This window comes from Ciconia boyciana, chromosome 2, assembly GCF_034638445.1.
Source record: "Ciconia boyciana chromosome 2, ASM3463844v1, whole genome shotgun sequence".
Taxonomy (NCBI): domain Eukaryota; kingdom Metazoa; phylum Chordata; class Aves; order Ciconiiformes; family Ciconiidae; genus Ciconia; species Ciconia boyciana.
This window is the reverse complement of record NC_132935.1, coordinates 129,925,802-129,944,771: the sequence shown is the minus strand read 5'-3', so window position 1 is coordinate 129,944,771 and position 18,970 is coordinate 129,925,802. Positions and strand designations below refer to the sequence as shown.

Sequence of the window (18,970 nt, the reverse complement as noted above, 5' to 3'; positions counted from 1 at the left end):
GCCTCTTCTAGGTCTTCCCTAAATCAGCATCTTGCGTAATGCTATGGGACCCAGCTGCACATTGAGCGAATGTTACCACAGAGGCCACAAATTTTAAATTAAACCATTCCAAGGGATTAAAAACCACATCTAGCCAAAACTGCGTTTAAATAAAGTTTGTACTAGCAAAGGTTACCATAGTTTCCTTAATCACTAGTGGATAAGTCTGAATGCTGTTATGATCTTAGCAAGACTCTGACCTACGCAAATATGCACAGAGGAAAACTGCAGAAAAGCAAGTCCTCTGTGGAAGTTCAACATGACTATGTGGGTCTTCCACAAATTGCCCAAAATACCAATACCAGCATGACTGGCATGCCCTGTTGATCTCTTCCTCTATTTTACTTCCTTATAACCAGTTATCCAGTTTACTGCTGTAGTAGTAATTGCAAATGTCAAAGAACAGTTATTGAACTACTTGCACCATGACAGCAAAAGTTATATCCCAATCAGTTGGAAAAGCTGTACAGAATAATCCCCTTTCTGCCTTTACTTATTCCAAAATTTATCCCTTTAAGAGATCTTCAACACTAAGTTTTTACACTGGAAGGTTTTCAGCTCTCAGGTACTTGCTGCATGGCATTGGAAAATGTCCTTTCTTTTTGCACGGCATTTTCAGTTAATTCTTACAAATTAATAGAAATGCAATAAATTCAGACTTGCAAAACTGTCACGTGCAAATTATTCCTTCAAGAAAAAAAACCCTCAAACTATGCAGTTCTTAATCCAGCATATAATTTAAATTACAACATTCCTGCCATCATCCTATCATATAATTCTGACACCATGTTGCACTAGCATCCAGTGTTCAATAATCACTTAAAAAGACTATATACACAATGGGGATTGAACAAGCTAATCAGCTTGTCAGTTTAACTTTTCACTTTGTAGGAGTAATGGAGTAGAGCAACACTCTCAGGATAACCAAAAAAACCTATGAATAGTTTGCCCTTCAGAGGGCATCATTATTCAAGCTAAACTTGCAAGGATTCTAAGAATATTCAGAGAATGCCTTTTTTTTTTTTTTTTAATTGATAGCATGGAGAAATGTTTAGCCAGAACCAGCTGTATCCTTATTTTTCAGTGAGTGACTATGAAGTAAATTATGGAGTTCAAAATCTACATTTACTTCTTGAATTCCAGGTCCCACAGCTCTTACCTGATCATTCTCAAGGAGAGATCGGGCCCATTCATGTGCCTTGTACAATTCGTGCCTGCGATCAGGTTTCTCCTGGAATCGAGGTATCTTTTTAGCAGGATCATCATTGCCAAAAGAAGGAGACTGTACTTTTGGTACTAATTTTACATCATCAACAAAAATAAAGGGTTTAAATATGGACCTGAAAGAAATGAGAATTACTGCTTGCAGTAATAAGAAATTTTTTTAATATGTTATTCAAATGTTCACCAGGCTATTTTAAAACAACAGATACAGAAACAGCATAGGTAATTCATCTACACTAGGCACGGACTAGGTTAGAGAGTTGGTACTGGTCACAAGCAAAGTAAATCTATGTGCTTTAAAAGAACTGGGTTTGCCAATTACTCTAAAACTTTATTACCCCTTTTTACATATAGGTTTCTTTGGTCTTCTCCATGCCAGTTCTGCCACTTCTTTAGAAAAGTAGCACTGTATTTTCCTCTGCAAGGTTTTTTTAACAAATCTCAGCATTCAGCCTCACATCAGTTTTTCTCCTCTGTTCACACTGCCATCTCTCCTTCTCCTCCCAGATTTAATTTTCATTAAAATAACAAACGCACACTTGTGTGGAGCAGGGAAGATTACATACCTTGCTCAGTATAAGACGATTTGGCATATAACCAGCAGCACTTTAAAATTTTAATGGGGGGGGGGGGGGGGGAGACATAGCTACCAATATTGTGACACTTCTCAAACAACTGCAACACTGAGTCTGGATCTAAAGTCCAGAGAGAAATACAGACAACAAAACTCCAGCAATCTTACTTCCCAAGAATCTGAAAGTAAGTATTGGCAAGTGCATGGAGAAACTGCCTTCCTTCCCTTTAGACACATAACAAAACAGCACCCTGCATTCTGCAGTAAAGCAGCTGTCAGAAGTGCAAGACTTCTGCAAAACATGATTAATAACCACTGCCCGCATACAGTCAGCAGGTTCATTGCTGCTACCCTTTCCATCGCTGTCATGAAGCCTTGCTGACTAAAAGTTTATGTGACTCACTAGCTGCACTCTAATGCATTAAAAAAGCATTGAGTCTAAAATAAAGCAAGGAAGGCCTCTAAACAAGTTTTTTTTGCAGCTAGACTCTCCACCTTTAAAAAGGACGGAAATTCCACCAAAAAAATTTGAAGCCTTGCTCCTTTTTATCTCAAAGGATTTGCATCAAGTCAAAGAAAAGTTTTGGTAAGCAAGCTCAAACTTCATACTTAACCCTGAAGGTCTGAGGTGCATAATGCAAGGTGGGTGGAAAGTCCCTTTGGCATGGATGACTTCTGTAGCCCTCAGTAGAGCCTAATGTTTACTACCACTCTTCTTATAGGAATGACTGCCAGCTGTTCAAGGGCACCATTTTTTTTTCCCCCATAACCTCTTTACCTCAATGCAAGTGGCAGATCTCCTGAAAAACTGCAAGTGGTTTGGTTTAATTTCTGTGAATCCAAGTGGATTCTGTTTAAAACACAAGATAATTCATTGGTTCTATGATGATCTGGCCCATGAGTTCCCTTATCTCCTCTGCTGCTTTCAACTAGAGAAAAATATAATTTAAAGCAACTGGAAATTGTCTCTCCAATAAAAAACATACTTGGGATACCTGGGAGTTGCAGATGTTTTGCTCTGCTAACATTTCGATATCATACAAGGCTACCTGTAGTACATACCCCCTCTTTGCTAGTTAGACACTTCATTTGTTTCAGTTTTGCACCCACCTGTTCAAGAGAATTGACTAAAAGGGTCCACAACCTCATCATCTCAGCAAGAACCCACTGGAAAGCAACTATGCTGGAGTAGTAGTTCCTGGGTCCTCCCTAAACTGCATTTACTCTAGAAGTTCTGAATTTAGGCAAAGTTCCAGATCCGGCCTTTCAGCCCAGTGGTGTCCACTTAGCAAGACGCAGTTCCACTGCATCAAGTGGTGTCCACTGCAGCAAGATGCAGTTCAGTAACACAGGATTGTCAGATTGCACACCAACAACTACTGATTGCATTTCTCGTTAGAACATGTTCTTGAAGCATGTTCCAAGTCAGGTAGCAGGGTTTGTTTAATATCTTTCAACCCATCATCTGCTCTGCACCCAGGGAACCCCAGTGCTGTGACTTACCTTGAAGGGTCTGGCGTGCCAGTGAAGTAATGAACACAAGGAAAACTAGGGTCCTGAGGCAGAACAGACACTATGCTAGCTGTAGTAAGGAAAGATTCAGAGTCCACACAGACACCGCTATCCTTGTCACGCAGGACATCAATCATAGCTTGTGCGGAAACGTCACCTATATGAATGGGGAAAAAAATTCCTGAGTGTTCAATGGCTTGTACCCCAGGTAAGGATTTTAGCCTGAATGGGCTTTGGCCTAAAATGACCAGCAACACTCAACACGGACATGTCACAAATCCCAGTTAATAGTTTCTATTTAAACAATGTAAACCCAGAATGAACTTGCCTACCTGGTAAAAGAGATCAGTAAGAAGCATTAATTAGGCATTACAATTGCTAGGCAGGGAGAAATGTCATTAAAAAGGTATTTTTCAGGAAGAAGGCCATCATGCCAATAATACTGCTTTAGCAATCACTATGAACAGACTACTTACATAAAACACCCATTTTCCTCTCAGAAGCTACTTCCACCCAAGCCTGGACAGAATGGGAGCATCCTGATCTCCCACTTCTCATCTATTTCCATTAGCTCTCAGTCAAAATTTTGAAACATCATCTTGCATTCACAGGGTGTTACAGCAGCAGACCTAGACACTGAGATTTTTCTCCAAACCACTATCTACAAGAATCCTCTGTTCTCATTCTATTTCCTGCCTGTGTCTTATCACATCTTTCTCCCCATGGCACCTCCATGTTTTCTTGCATTACCCCCTTGGCAGGTAGGGCTTCTTCCCCAGCAACTTTTCAAACCCTGCACTGACTCACCCTTCCATGCACGGGTGCCTCAGTGCACCAGGAGACATGCAATGACCCAGCAGTCTGCAAGATTTGCAGCCATAGCCATCTGTCTGTAGGGGCCCTGAGGTTTTTTAGTGCTATAATCCAGGTTTATTAAGACCTTTCATGTATGGTCCTTCAGAACTACTGTATCTGCCTCTCAGATGCAAACCATGCTCCAAGTAATCCCATAGCCTTAGCAGGAACTCTGCATTGCAATACATATTTCACCTCTACACTCTTCTTGACATTTACCAACATGTGAAAATGCTAACAATCTAGTAAATACACATTTGGAGTAAAGGACTTTATAAAAAGATAATTTGTACCATTTTTCACACATGAAGGAGCAGATACATGTCAGCCATGCACTGCTGCAGGCTGGTCATTTCAGAGCTATTTTGGCCAGCTGCAGTGAGCTTAAGTCATTAATAAATTTTGGTCTGGAAATAAACCCTTCCTTTTACTGAAGGCAATTGGCACATTGTCTGTTCTGGTAACTTTGTTCTGCTCGACAACGAAAAAGGGACATCAGTTTGCAACTAACATTGCTCTTCCTTAAACTATGATCTTAACTCCTTCTCCAAAAGCCTAAGCAAGCCTCCCAAAATGTAGAATCCATTGAGCTCAAAAACTTTCATACACGAGGCCATTTTTTTAAATACTATAATTTTAGGATTAGGTAGGACCACTGTAGGTACACCAAAGCACAAATGTAGTGGCACATCATGCACATCAGAACAACAGTGAAGAAAGTTATTTTATAATTGCAATCCTGTTTTAAAACCTTAAACTTGAGGGGGACATTAAGGGTTTCATCCTAAATTGTGGCAAGTTTAGCGACAGTCTTCAGTTCTGGTCTTCCTTTCCACGTGGTTTACATGCAGAGGTATTCTCCTCAGTCACATGTAGTTCTGGACAGAATGCCTGAAAGGAGGCAGTAGTAGTGACTAGAAATCCTGCTGCACACACAGAAAGATGGTTCAACACTTACCACCTTGCTTTTCTAGGCTCTCCCTGCCAGAACAGCAGGCTAAATGGTCATCAGCAAGAGAGAACACTTCAGAAAAATTGAAGTCTGAGTCTCCATTCCACCAGCCTTGACTTCTCACGTAATTCCTTAGTTCAGGATGCTCAGCATCAATTTTTGTAGTTAATGAAAGCTGATTGCAAATGCATTTCACCCCCTCTGTAGAAAAAGCCACATATTAAGAGAGAACATTAATAGAGTTTTTCTGGGAGAAGCTGGAAGGACAATGTAATTTCAATTAGGAAACAAATTAAACCATTGGTTAGGATGTACATTTGGCATGACTGCCTAACTACACATACACAGAATTACCAGTCACTGCAGGTTCCAGAGCTCAATTCTCTGCGCCCTACTTAAGTATTTACACTGCCTTGTGATTAACAGCGATATTTAGTCAGAATACCAGTTTCACAATCCATACCTCATACATTCCGACCATGAAGTAACAGTGGTCTCCAAATGCCAAAGGCACCTCTCTAATCTTTTCTCCAATGGTGTATTCCACTGCCACAACAAGGCTTGAGATCTGATTTGATTTCAAAATATGTTTCAGCAAATCTGCATTTAGTTTAATGACCCTTCTTGGCCCCTCAAAACTGAAAATTTAATTTGGAAAATGTTTTTAAAAGCTTACCAATTGCTTTAAGCTTCCCAGTTGAAAAACAATTTTATTGTAAGCAGCAAGATAGGCTTAAATTAAACTTCATTTTTAATCTTAAATTTTAAAATGGCATGAAGTAAAAAGAAAGTGTAACCTTCAAAGAATATTAAAGTGGTTTTTAATTTGCTTTTCTCAAAAATACTGCAGTGCTTATATCCATATATCTACAGCATGACTAACAGTGGCCACTGCAGATACTCCTCAGAAAGAATGAAGCAAATGCGTTGGAAGCCAGGGAAAGAGCTGATAAAGTAAATTTGTAAACTAAAATAAAACCAGATTCTGGAATTTGGCACAAACTTTTTCTTAAACAGAAAGCAAAGCAGTATTTGTGAAAGTTATTAATACTGCCTTCCACAAAAGTAAGCTTGCTTTTGTAACGCCTCACACATGCAATTTAAATGAGTTACAACTTAGAGTAGGAAGTTCTGTGCATCAGTCTGCAAAAAGTCACTGTCATTCAGTTCTGACTTATACTAGGTCACTGACAGTTTATTCTGATTCACACTTTCAAACAGCATACCTTTCAGGGAATCTTCTTGACTTGAGTGATAGGAATATTTGTGTTCATATCAAGCTAGGCAAGACACTCCTTTAAATATTACATTTAGTAACTCATGTAAAATAGTATTTCGTGGTTTTATCCCCCTCAAAAAATGGAAATTTATCAAGCAAATAAATTCTTCCACTCTGACTGAAGAACAGTAATAGGAAGAATTTTGAAGTGCTTATCCTTAAATTACTGTCAAAGAGTTGCTTGATAAACATTCACTATAAGCTTTACAGAACTGCAGCAGTAATATTAGAAACAGACCAACTCTGAGGACAGAGGCAGGAGAAAAAAATGCCTTCACACTGGGGAATGACACATTTTCCCTGTTTTAGCAGTATTTGTGCATTCATTTGAAAGCTTAAGAGGCACGCTTACGGTTGCAAAAAAGAACCCCCTGAACAAAGTATGAAATATAGAGTTCTTGCATAGCCAGCAGCCTTTCCTCCTGGCAGCCTCAGCAGGCTGCAGGAGATAGAAACTACTTTATCTGCGGCTCACAGGGACCTCCTGAAGAGAAATGCACTGGTAAAAATCAGAACAGAGCTGCAGTATCATTTCAAAAAGCTGCAAGCAGCAGATGAAGGCAACAGTTTATTTGCTGGGAAGAAGGATGTGAAGGTTATGTGTTGCTGATGCAGCTAAAAAGGCTAAGTAAAAACCACTGTTCTTCAAATATCAGCCAAGTAAGTCAACAGAAGGCGGCAGGCTGTCGCTGCATAATCCTAGGAATCTCAGGAGCCAACTGCTTTCCAGAATTTGGATTTTATCAGGACAGCATTATCAGTGTTCCTTCCTCTATGTTTGGTATCTGTTTGTGCTAGACTTCCTCCATCTTGTAGGTATCCTTAAAATGCAAGCTTTGCTGGGGCAAACACCATCCCTGCTAAGGTAAGCTGACTCGTATTTGATGGCAAGAACTGACAATAGGCCACCACACAACATTACGCAGCCTGGTGTTACTTCTTTGCTTTGGTATTTTCAACAGTGTTAAACCTCCCTCCTCCCCATATCTGCTATCTCCTACCTTTCAGTGAAGGGGAAATGAAAAGAGAATTGAATGGATCTGTCATAGCTCAAAGCATGGATGATAAAAATCCTCTTAAATTATCTGAATTTTTAACTCATTCAGATGTGAGTAAATTTTTAAAAGCCCTACTCTTATGAAAATAAAAATCCTTTCAAAACTAAAAACAACAACTGAGAATAAATTAAATATATGCCTTAGACAATCGTATTATATTAAGGCAGCACATATTTGCCAGCAAAGTTTCAAGTAAGGTCAGCCACCAAGCCAGTGAAATCTAGAAGTTAGTTTGGCAGCTCTGGCTTCACACATACAGAAAAAGAAACCACTTACAAGTTTAAAGAGCAGAAAAGTATTGTTTTGCAGTATCAGCTAAGAAATGGGGATAAGAGGGGCTATATCTATTGCAGTAAAGCAACCAGCAGCAGCCCATTCCAGCCCTTTTCTCAAAGCTATCAATGCTTATCCTTCCCTCTTAATATTTTAGACTTGTAAGTAACAATTTGGGCATTAACTCCACAAGACACTTGACACATTCCAAACAGTAAATAAGTCTGGGAAAATACAACACTTACCAAAGATAAAAATTTAAGCATGATGATTATTACATAGCTTATGTATACAGGTAACAATCTCCAGCTTCACAGAAAATGCTAAGTTCTATCAGCCAATGCAAATCAACATTTAAAAAAATAAGAGTAGTACAAATATAGAAGAAGGTTAAAAATTGATGATTTCAAACACTTGCATAAACTAGTCACTTATTTAAACTCAGTGAATTTGAGACCAAGTCTTCCAAGACAATTCTTACAGCTTTACATAATAAGGGAGGTTTGCTGTGAGTTATAAACTGACCTGTGATTTTTTCTGCTGCCCAGTACTTTCCAGAAGTCTCCAGTATCCAGGCTTCATTTCTATCCACAATCAAAAATGCACTTTGGAAAGTATGGCATGAACTCCCATCTTCATAATAATTTCCACCTTGTCCATGCTCTTCCAACAGAGCAACTATTACATCCAATGCTTCTTTAGCTGTTGCACCTCTTTCTAGGCCAAGTCTATAAGACAAGGGTAAAACAGAGATTCAGGCAGACAGTAACAGTGAGGTCTCCATAAGTTATTCATTTTAAACATCACCACTGATCTGGTTTTAAAATAACGAAGTGTCAGGTATGCCTAGTGTAAGAATTCTTGCTTTAATGAGTTACTAGAATTACAGGATGAGATATTAAATTATTTAATTTGTTTCAAGTCTTCATTTTCTACATGGGTTCTTTATTCTCAAGCCTATCATAGCTGTTTTTTAGTTTTTAAAAAGAGAGTCCAATTACGAACCAATGGCCTCAACTGCACTGTAAACATGCAATGCTCTGTTTATCCCCCCCTCAGGCAGAATAAATTTGAAGGACAATTTGCAAAGGTCTTTTTAAAGTAACAGCTGTATGCAAGTTTACTTTTCTGTACAGAAGAGTGGGAAATTGCAAATTAATATTACCAGAGATCAAAAAAGGGAAGGAGTATTCAGGATTTAAATCTCTCTACAACCTCCCTTTCCCAGTGCTCCAATATTTAATTGGCCATGGAAGCTAGATGTATGTCATCCTTTGATGCATATTGCATGCTGCAGACAGAAGCATTTGTGCACAGTCATGCTTCAGTGTTCCTGCAGAGGCTTCCCCCGAAAAACATTTAACAATTAAACACCAGATACGGCTTTTTTCTACACCAAGAGTAACCATATGTCTAAAAGAGCATGATTTTAAAATAAAGTTTGAGTAAAGCATGGGTATTTTAGGGAAAAAGTAAACTGAGGCACAAGAATAGGTTTTACAAAGCTATAGGGAATGACTGTATCCTGCCTTGAATAAATGGGATGAAGTAATCCCTTGAGATAATTTACAGCCCTAACCAAGTCAACAATGAGAGCAGTTAACCAGAAGAGTCCAAATCTGACCTGCAAACCATTCCACTGGTTCCAAAATGTAATGACTGGTAATGAGGAAATGCAGTATTTCAAACAACAGCATATCCATGCCTCCATCCTTTGGGAGAGCTATCTGGATCAGCTCAAAATTTCTCTCTGTCAGTTATGTCACCTTAATATCTTCCTCTGTGTTTGTCTTTCTCTAATAGCTCTAAGGACAAAGTCATTTCGACTGATGGATAGTTGCAAGAAATTCACCTTTTTAAATTTAAGTACTATGCTAGCCCTTTCCATTTCCCTGGAAATCACATGACAAGAAAACACTACTCTGTTTCTTTCCTAAAAACTACAGTACACAAATCAGGTCCTGATAATTTCAACACAAATTTGTTGATCTAAATACTTTTCAACCTGATCTTTGCACTGGGCCTGCTTTGTTAAATAGTTGGCCACTATTAGCCTTGTTTTAGGTTGAATTATCAAAAGCAGTGTTTTCATCTCTCTCAGCAGCATCTATTTATCATCTAGTGACAAAGGAGAGCCAACTAGAATTTTTGATCCTAACTTTCAGTGACAATTTGACCCCCATCATCTTCTTACTCTGCATTTATAGAGTCTTTCCCTCTTGCCTTGTTTCTCTTATTAGCTGAAACTTGTTTTGCATTGTTGTCTCCATTTTTAGTCCCTATGCATTTCTCTCTTTCCTTCATTATTTTCATCACTGGTGCAATCACTTTTTCAGAGCAATACAGAGATGCCAGTCTTGACACATACCATAGACATCATCTAAAAGCCAGTCCAAAAGCATGTCTTATTTATTCCCTAAGAACAACTCTAAGAGCTGTCACTGCTACAGGTAAATAAATGGGCTGACTACTACCTTGGTGACCATATAGTCACTAGATTCAGTGATTATCAGCTCCCTTCTCCCAAGTTTATGACCATTAGGTTATGATTAGATCAAAACCTGCCAAGAGACATAACATCACACTAAAACTTTTAATAATGTCTCCCTGAAATTCTCCTTCTGATATGGATATAGTCTAGCTTTCTCTGTCAAAACTACAGCAAAGATTCAGACTAAAGAAATACCTTTTAGATCATTGTTTTGCAAATGTCTCCAATGTCGCATTTACTTCCATTTAACAAAGGCCTAGGCTCTGCTTTTGTTTAGATGCTCCTATCTGTCAGTCACAAGGGGCAGCAAAAAACAAAGAAAACAAAAAAACCCACCCTACACAGCAACCACACAGCTCATCTCCACAAAAACTGCAGGTCTTGCCAGTTATATTGGCATCAATGCCCTGGGTAACTGCAGCATAACCCTCCCACTAACACATTTCAGAGTTCCCTTCGAGGGAAGCTGGAAGAAAAGTTTTAAGTAATTTCACCCCCAGATGAGAGCTTGAATTATTCATTAAGAAAATTTCAGTGACTTAGTACAACCCACTGCCTCAGTACCTCCAAGATGCTATCACAGCATATTATAACCTTGTCAAAACAACATTATCTTAAGCTTTTCAACTTCACATATCAGTTACAAATGAAGTAACTAACATACATGATGACGGCATTCTACTTTATTCAGTTTTGATGTCTCTAAGGAAAGAAATTCGTAAACAAATTAATACCATTTTAAAGAGCATTCTTGACTCCCTGCCAAGATTGGCATCTCTGTGTGGCTCTGAAAAAGTGATTGCACCAGCAATGAAAAGAACGAAGAAATAATATAAACGCATAGGGATTAAAAATTAAGACAACAATGCAAAAATAAGGGTGTATTTTACAGGTTTCTTCATATATACCTTCTGTATAATGTTGTCCTGTTTAACTGTAACACTATCTCTTCATATGAATGTACTTTCCTAAGTAAACAGGTATTTTATAGAGGCAACTGTGCCTCAAAAAAAAAAAAACCACAAACCAACTAACCCAAAACTGCAGCCACACTGGGAAGAATATCTGAAGAAAATTGTGATAAGCTAACCAACACAGCAATACTGGTGCAGCTTTCAAAGACCAGCTTTTGAATAAATCCCTAGAACAGAAAAGAAGCATTTCTTAGGAATTTGTGCTGGAACCTGTTTTCTCTCAATTGTTCTGTCTGTTGTGACTAGGTTCATGTTCTCCATTTAGATAAACTGGGATGGGGACGAGCCTGTGTGGAGTAGGACCAACTTACCACTCAAGTCAATCACACAAACTTTATTCATTTCTTAAGAATCATTCATATGTTCTGACATCCTGTGATACACTATCAAGCTACAAATCTGTAGATATCTGTCTTAATCCTCAGATACAGCATTATAATAGGTAAAACACTGTTTTCAATCATTAAGCCAGCAGCCAGTTACTAAACAAGCTAAGAACTTTGTGAAATACATCTTTACTGATGTCCATCGTCTTTATTGAAAAAAATGCTTTGTCTATGAGGTTGCAGGATGAATTTTCAATTTTCTGTTTCAACAGCAAAACATGCTGAGTTCAGAATCATACTACCCTGCTGAAAGATGCCTCTGGCCTGTTTAACACCATGTGCTCTCACAACACTCACCTACAGCCTTTGCCCATTTCAGCTGGATTTTAAATCCTAACTGAAAAGTGAGAACTCCAGATGAGTTAAAAGAGAGAGGAAGTCTCCTCCATGGAAAAAGAATAATCACTTTAAGAGAATGTAGAAGCAAACTCTTTGGGGAGCCTGAGCATTCAAGGAAAATTTGATTCTACTACCTGGATGACATTCCTGGGTTGAGAACTCTTACACCTGCTCTGAAGAACATGTTTCAGAGTCCAAAGCTTTTAGTTTCTTTTGCCAGCAGCTAGTCATACGTGCACACACAGAGTGTCAGTCTTCATCCTTCAGCTAAGATCTGACACAGATGCAGAAGTCCACCATACACATACGTGTGAGAAAAGTTTGGCCAGCAGAGATGTGCATTTCTTAATTAGGTTTAACACCCCTCAGTTTATTTTTATTCCAATAAATCCTGAGCAATAGAATTAGTCGGTTCTGCAGGTGGGTAAAAAGAGGCAGAGCTAGTGCCAGCTGCTTCACTGCAGCCTACATGATTGATTTTGTACTTGATGGCTCTCTATTCTATGAGGTGATCCAAAACAGATCAGCTTAATGCAACTGGCCAAGTCTTTACAGTAAGAGAAAGAATCACTTTGGCTGGGACAAGAGACAGATGGTAGCCTGCAACACATCTCTAGTTCTCCTTGCCCAAAGCACTCTCTGCCTTTGAGCTACAGACAATTCCTTCTGCAGGGAAGAAGGAAGAGAGGGAGGGTAATATCTACAGGTGATGATCACTGGTTGTTTATGACCAGTTTCTCCTTATTTTGATATCTCCTGATTTGCTAGTGTGGGTAAATCAGCATTTTGAGACTGCAATAACTGTGACCAAAATAAGCAGAACTCTGCATCTAAACCAATGGTTTGTTAAAGTTTCAAAGGATGGTAGTAGGAGGGAAAAAAATAAAGGTGGGGCTTGGAAACTCAGCTAATACCTCCCTCGTCTTGACAAAACCTTGTCCTACATTTTCTTAAAAGAGCCCTCCCAGTCTATTCAGTCTCCCATGATACTATTAAACTCAATAGTCCTCCTACATACAGCTTCTTCACAGATTCCTTCAGTAGTACAGAGTTTAGAGAAAATACCAAAGAGAAACATAACTCCAATTCCCTCATGATTTTCTCATTGGTCAGATTCTACAGATCTCTGATCATATTTCCCATTTCCACTGCATTCTCTCCAACTGGCTCATATTCCTCATGATTTATGGTAGCTGGAACCAGCTACTGTATTTCTGCAGAGACATCATTACAGTCAGAGAACATTTACAATTACAGTTTCAGGCAGCTATACACCTAAAACCAATTTCTTCTAACTCATGCTTCCCAGCTTGCTTATGAGAATACTTTCTAAGGTTTCAATGCCCTCTTAAAAGTCAAGGTATCTATTTCCTATCCTCTATCCACAAAATTTGTTAACTCATTACAGGAGTGAAGTAGAATGGTTTGACAGCATTTTTCTTGACTAACAGCCATTATTGCACATTTATCATCTCCTTGACATTTAAGTGGGTTTTTTCCCCTTCAGGAACTGAGGTTAAGCTGGTCTATAGCCACAATTCTTTTTAGCTCTATTAAGTATACCCACAACATTTAACCTTTTCCAGTCATCCAGAACCTCTCCCGTCTTTCACTAGTTCTCAAGAAAAATGAGAATTTGCCTGAAATTGGTTCAGCCCACTCATTCAGTATCCTAGGGCAAATTCCAGCAGAACCACTGGGTCTGACATTGATTCACTTAAATAAGCAGTTGTTGTCCTCTGTTCCATCTTTAAACTAAGTCCATTTGCTCCCTTTCTCTTTGTAATAAGATTGCACCATTTTCTCTTGTTCTTCCAGCTTTCTTCCCCCACCCAACTCTCCTTTAAATTCTCTTCACTACAAGATCACCATGCAGGTTGAGACTTAACAGTGCAGCACAAGCATTTTAGGCAGACAGCCTTCAATGAACAGACTTACAGGAGTTTGTTTGCCAGCATTTAAATAAGGGCAATGGTTTGCATTGGAATGCATGGGCTGAAGTGAGGCATAGTAGGTTTTTTATGCCTACAGTTGGCTATAAGCCCAGGATAAGCTTTTTAGGTCAGAGTAGGCTGGTGTAAAGTGGGGGAGAATGAAGGGCACACCAGCAATCTGATGTTACAAATCAGTTAGCAGTTCCTTACTAACACTGTAATAATTTCTCTTATCCTGTCAGAATAGCCACTGCTAGACTGTTGGATAGATAGACAAGGTAGGTTTAGTGAACCCACATTAGACTGGTACATACTTGGTAGCCAAATTCAGATTCCAAGTATTTTAAGTGTTAACTCAGCTGTGTCTGGAGCTCTGCCTAGACAGGTCTCCCGCTTATATTGTTTTAAAATCTCCTAACATCAACACCACAAAGCTGTTACCCAGTATCATCATCATTTAAACCTGTGGTGTTTAAAAGGCTGGTCACAGCTCAGCAAGCCACCCACCTGACAAGATCCATTCCAAGCAAGGCTTCAGATTCAGAAGCTGGTTCTCTGGTCACGACGGCTTCATTAGCTACACAGACTCCATGCTCGTTAGCTCCCATTTCTGCCCCCCAAAGCCAGGAGGGCCTGCTCAGCACAATAGCATGAGTCTTCGGCACCTGCTCAATCTCAATATACGTGCACTGCAGAGAGAGCAGGAAGAGAAAAAGCAAAACAATAGCAAGCATTTTATTTAATGCTGTGATTGAAGTAATACAGGACACACGTCATTAAAAAAAAGTCCAGATGTTGGGTATGAGCAGGGAATTTTTTTAAACAACGTTTAACTGTCATGTTTGAACCTTTACATCCTTATATTGTGAAAGCCCGTGAAAATACATCCCATTTGATAGTTGCAGACTTCAAAGAGTCAAGCAGAACCCAAGTGTTAGAATCAGTGGAAAGCAGCAGTAGACAGACTGTACTGTTACAGTAAAGAAACACAGCTCATGTTTGTACATAGTAACAACATCAAACCACTCTACTATCTCACTTAAGCACAATCTCCAGTACTTTATTAAGTACATAGTGTAACAATGGTAACTGGACAAAGTACATCAGGCAGCTTCCCCCTCTCCCTTGCTGCCTTCCCTGCAGCTGCCCCCAGGACTGAGACCGCTGGTAGAAAGGCGGGGGGGAAATCAAGACTTGAAAAGATTCAGTGGAATGCCTTGATACAGTCACAGGAAATAAAACACAGGCATTGTTTTTGCTTAAAACTGATGTTTCTGCTATTTTAAATAGTCTACTGTAATCAGAGGCCTGTGGATGTATTCTGACAAGTCAAAAATACAGAGGAAGGCTGCAAGAAGTCATTTAAACAGCAAGGAAGAAAGCAATCATTCGTTATCTTTCAAATATATTTACTTTTCTCTTGCTCTAGGACTTAAAAACAAGCACTGTTTTCCCAGACAACATGGAAGAAAGCTTGATCCACCATTATATCGTTGGCTTGTACAAGCCAAAGGAATGGGCTTTACATTTTACTACTGAGGTCACATTAAGTTCTTCAAGGACCAAACTCCACAGAATTTTCTTTTGAGGAAACGGAAGCTGTCTGTGGTACTTATGAGACAGCTCTTCGCATTTAGCGTTCCTGTTGTAACATCCTCCTTGCAGGAAGTAATCTGCAACATTTTTCTTGAGGAGTATTTGGTCAGACATAGCAAAGTGAGCAGGATGAGCAGAACAGACTTGTGGACTGAAAGCTGTTTGCCATTAAAATAAATATTGTGTCTACATTAAAACCTAAAGCCAAAGGAATCAGTCTAAGATTATTAGCAGTGAGAAGCTATTTATTTTTTCTAACCTGTCTTTCTCCATCTAAGATTGCACAGCATGATCATCTTCAGCTTCCAGTCTTGAGCAATTATTTTTACAGTAATAGTTAGTCTAGCATGCAATTAAAACGTATAACAGACCATCTTTGATCAGAAATGACATTTTTAGAGTCCTTCACTCTGACCATGTAAGAAGGACACAAGAAATGAGCTTGCCACCTTCATCAGGAATTGTGTGCAAACAGGTCAAACTGTCATCTTTCTATAAAACCAGGCAAATTATAGGTGAAATAAGAGGATGATTTCTCACGGAGGACACGTGATTAAAAAAAAGGGGGATGGACAGACTCTTCCTTTCTAAGGAATTAGAGTAGGGACATGCTTAATTTTGATTTTTGGCTTAGGCAATAAGACCCCAACAGGGACTTATCTGTTGTATTTGTTGGAGAAAATCCCTAATATTTGACCAAGCTGTTTGACCAAATTTCTTATGTAGTAATACACTATGATTTTGTAAGGCAGATGCTTCATCTATGGAGGTGAAAACAACATCTGGCATGGGCCAGGAGCTAAGATCCACCTAATAAAAACACTTTATACAGTTCACTCTTTGTTTCATTTTCTAACCAAACCATGCTGGAGCAACCATTTCTTATCAAGACTCCCTCTTCTCCATTTGAGCTGTTAGCAAGCAAATCTCATTTTTGACATTCTGCGCAATTTTTTTCAGAGCTTTAGGTCAGCGCTGTTTGGATTAGCACTTCATGCATGTGTGCAAGTGAACAGAGAATAACTGTATTTCCTGGATGTGCAAAGGAGGAGACAGAGCTGCAGCAGGACGAAAAAGGGTTGGGCCAAGCACCTTCTCACATTACATGTGAAGACATGACTGGAGCAGCTATCAGGAGAGAGGTCTGCAGCCCGGGAGACACCAACCCCTGCACAGCACAAGTCTTGGCTCCCTACATCTCATAGGTAGTCAGCTAGTTGGAGCTACCCTGCAGAGCCATCCAGGACATGAACCTTCTCAACTCCACAGCAGAAAACAAAAACCTCGATGCAGTATGGAGGAGACTTCAGTACTCCATAAACACCCACTTGCATAGCATTCTCTGGCTGAATAGCCCTATTATACAAGCTTGCTTATACTGAGGCTTTGATTTTCTAAAGGAAAAATGATGAAAACGCTCTGAAAAGTGATAGTTAGGCTAAAAAATAATGCTGAATGCCTTTTCTCTCCAAAACATATTCTGGCTATCCTTGCTACCAAACACTTTATTACTTGGGGCCTCATTCCAAAACCAAGCATTTCCAAGCTGCTATTCATTATAAAGATTTTATTGTCAATGGTAGCAGTCAAGAAAGGGGAAAGAGGAAACTGTTTGCTCCTGCTTGAAGGATCCAGAACATTCTGAAAAAAGTGCTTTGCTTTGTAACTATGTAATCAGAGGCCAGAAAACATCCAGAGGCCTCTCTACGCACCTCTTTCACTTAGAAACACATTGCAGTCTGCAACAAAGGCAATTGGCTGAGTGCACCGGAGAGCTAGTGAGACAGAATACAGCTGTCACCTTCTATATTGCTTCTTCACGTCCCCCAACCCAACGACAAGTGAACATGGATGATATTTTCATGTTATTTTCAGCTTCCATACAATAACTCGTGTACATAGACAATGATCAAGCCTTATTTATATAAATTGCCTTAGATGACCTAAATAACAGAAAACCATTCTAATCTGATAGTAGATGACACAGCCTTGCAAGACCACCATTGACTTGATTCTTGTTCAACAATCCTTTGCCATGGTTATTGACAATTATGAAAAAGCCTTGATGAGATGTTAACCTTCCCATTAGACTTATTTACTCCAGTAAGCAGAAAAGTAGGCACTCCATAGGGCTGACATATTAAGGCAGGCCTTTGGTTCGTATTTGTTAATAATAGGTATGAGCTTCTTAAAAAACTAGGGTCCAGATGTGACAAGAGATTATTAATTTTAAATTTAAACCTCTCACTCTTCATAACTCCACCACCCTCCCTTAAAGTAACATCAGAAAACTCTTTTCCAGATAAAAGAATATCTTCATGCAGTAAATAGAGGAACTAGGCTATCTACCTGTATCCAAGACACATCAATCGTAAAGGTAGGTCAACTAAATCCAGTCGCTGGATTTGCAGCACAGCAAACTACTGCTATTTATTCCACAGAAATTAGAACATATGCTTGTAACAGCTCAGACATGGAAGGAAATGGTGGGGGAAAGACAACACTATCCACCAAAAAACCTCACTGGCCACTAGATCTCTAGAAACAGGAGCTCAGATGACAAGATTTCAAAAGCGAGCACAAAACACAACCTCCCTGTCCCCTCTCCTGCACCCCACCGATCTGGCAAATCCCTGCAGCGCAACAGCATAGCAGCCTGTTCTACCAAGAGCTGTGCCAAACTAGGCAATGACAAATCAAATAGACATAAGGTACTGCTGTGATTCTGCTTGCTACCAACCCTGTCTTTAAAATTCCTGAAGCATCCAGCCTCAGCGTTTCCTAACACTAACATTTTTCTTTGAGTATGAATGCTAAAAACAGAAGAATACTGATACATTTGGGGGTAACAGCTGTGAGTGAGTGGTGTCAGGCTCCATTGATTTGCTAGAACTCCCGCCCTGAAAGCAGCATAACTGGCATCATGCCCTGTGACAGTAAATTCCCATTGGGAAATATAGAAGTAAAGAACAGAGACTTCACATACCAGAGATGCAGCCAACAACTTTAAAGAGAATTGAGCAGGCTGGAAACTAATGACATTTCTTTTATTTCACTTACGGTATCAAGAAAAGAATCTTATCAAGGCAGTTCTAAGTATAGTACAAGGCACAAATGTACCTCCCACCCTAGCTAGGGCATGCAGGTATGTTGGAGGTATTCCAAAAACAGACATGACAGTCATAAGCACAAGAGATTTCTTCTTTTATTAATGAAAAGAAACTACTGTGAAGTTTCTACTGTACTCAGGCTGCAGAAGCCTCATGCCTAGCACTGTCAGTCAGGTCATTATGAAATATCAATGAAATCACATAGGCTTCAGCCATGGATAGCAAAGGCAATAGTCAGGGAATGCTTTAGAAAGAAATGATCTCTGAAGAAGGGCCATAAGATTCTAGATTACAGAAGAGATTCCCCCACACCACACCCTCATCAGATCCAGGCTCTAACTTGGCATTAACTCTTTCCTTAACTACTTCAAGTG

General features: G+C 39.4%; 1 protein-coding gene across 1 annotated transcript in view; it reads right to left on the bottom strand.

Annotated features, from left to right (window-relative positions):
- Positions 1-18,970, bottom strand: part of SCRN1 (secernin 1) — a 39,235-nt gene that overhangs the window by 2,014 nt on the left and 18,251 nt on the right. The window contains exons 3-7 of the mRNA XM_072851448.1: positions 14,398-14,579; positions 8,292-8,494; positions 5,163-5,357; positions 3,341-3,506; positions 1,199-1,379 (exon numbers count right to left, since the gene is read on the bottom strand). Of these exons, the coding sequence (XP_072707549.1) occupies positions 1,199-1,379; positions 3,341-3,506; positions 5,163-5,357; positions 8,292-8,494; positions 14,398-14,579 (927 nt within the window). The remainder of the gene's footprint in view (positions 1-1,198; positions 1,380-3,340; positions 3,507-5,162; positions 5,358-8,291; positions 8,495-14,397; positions 14,580-18,970) is intronic.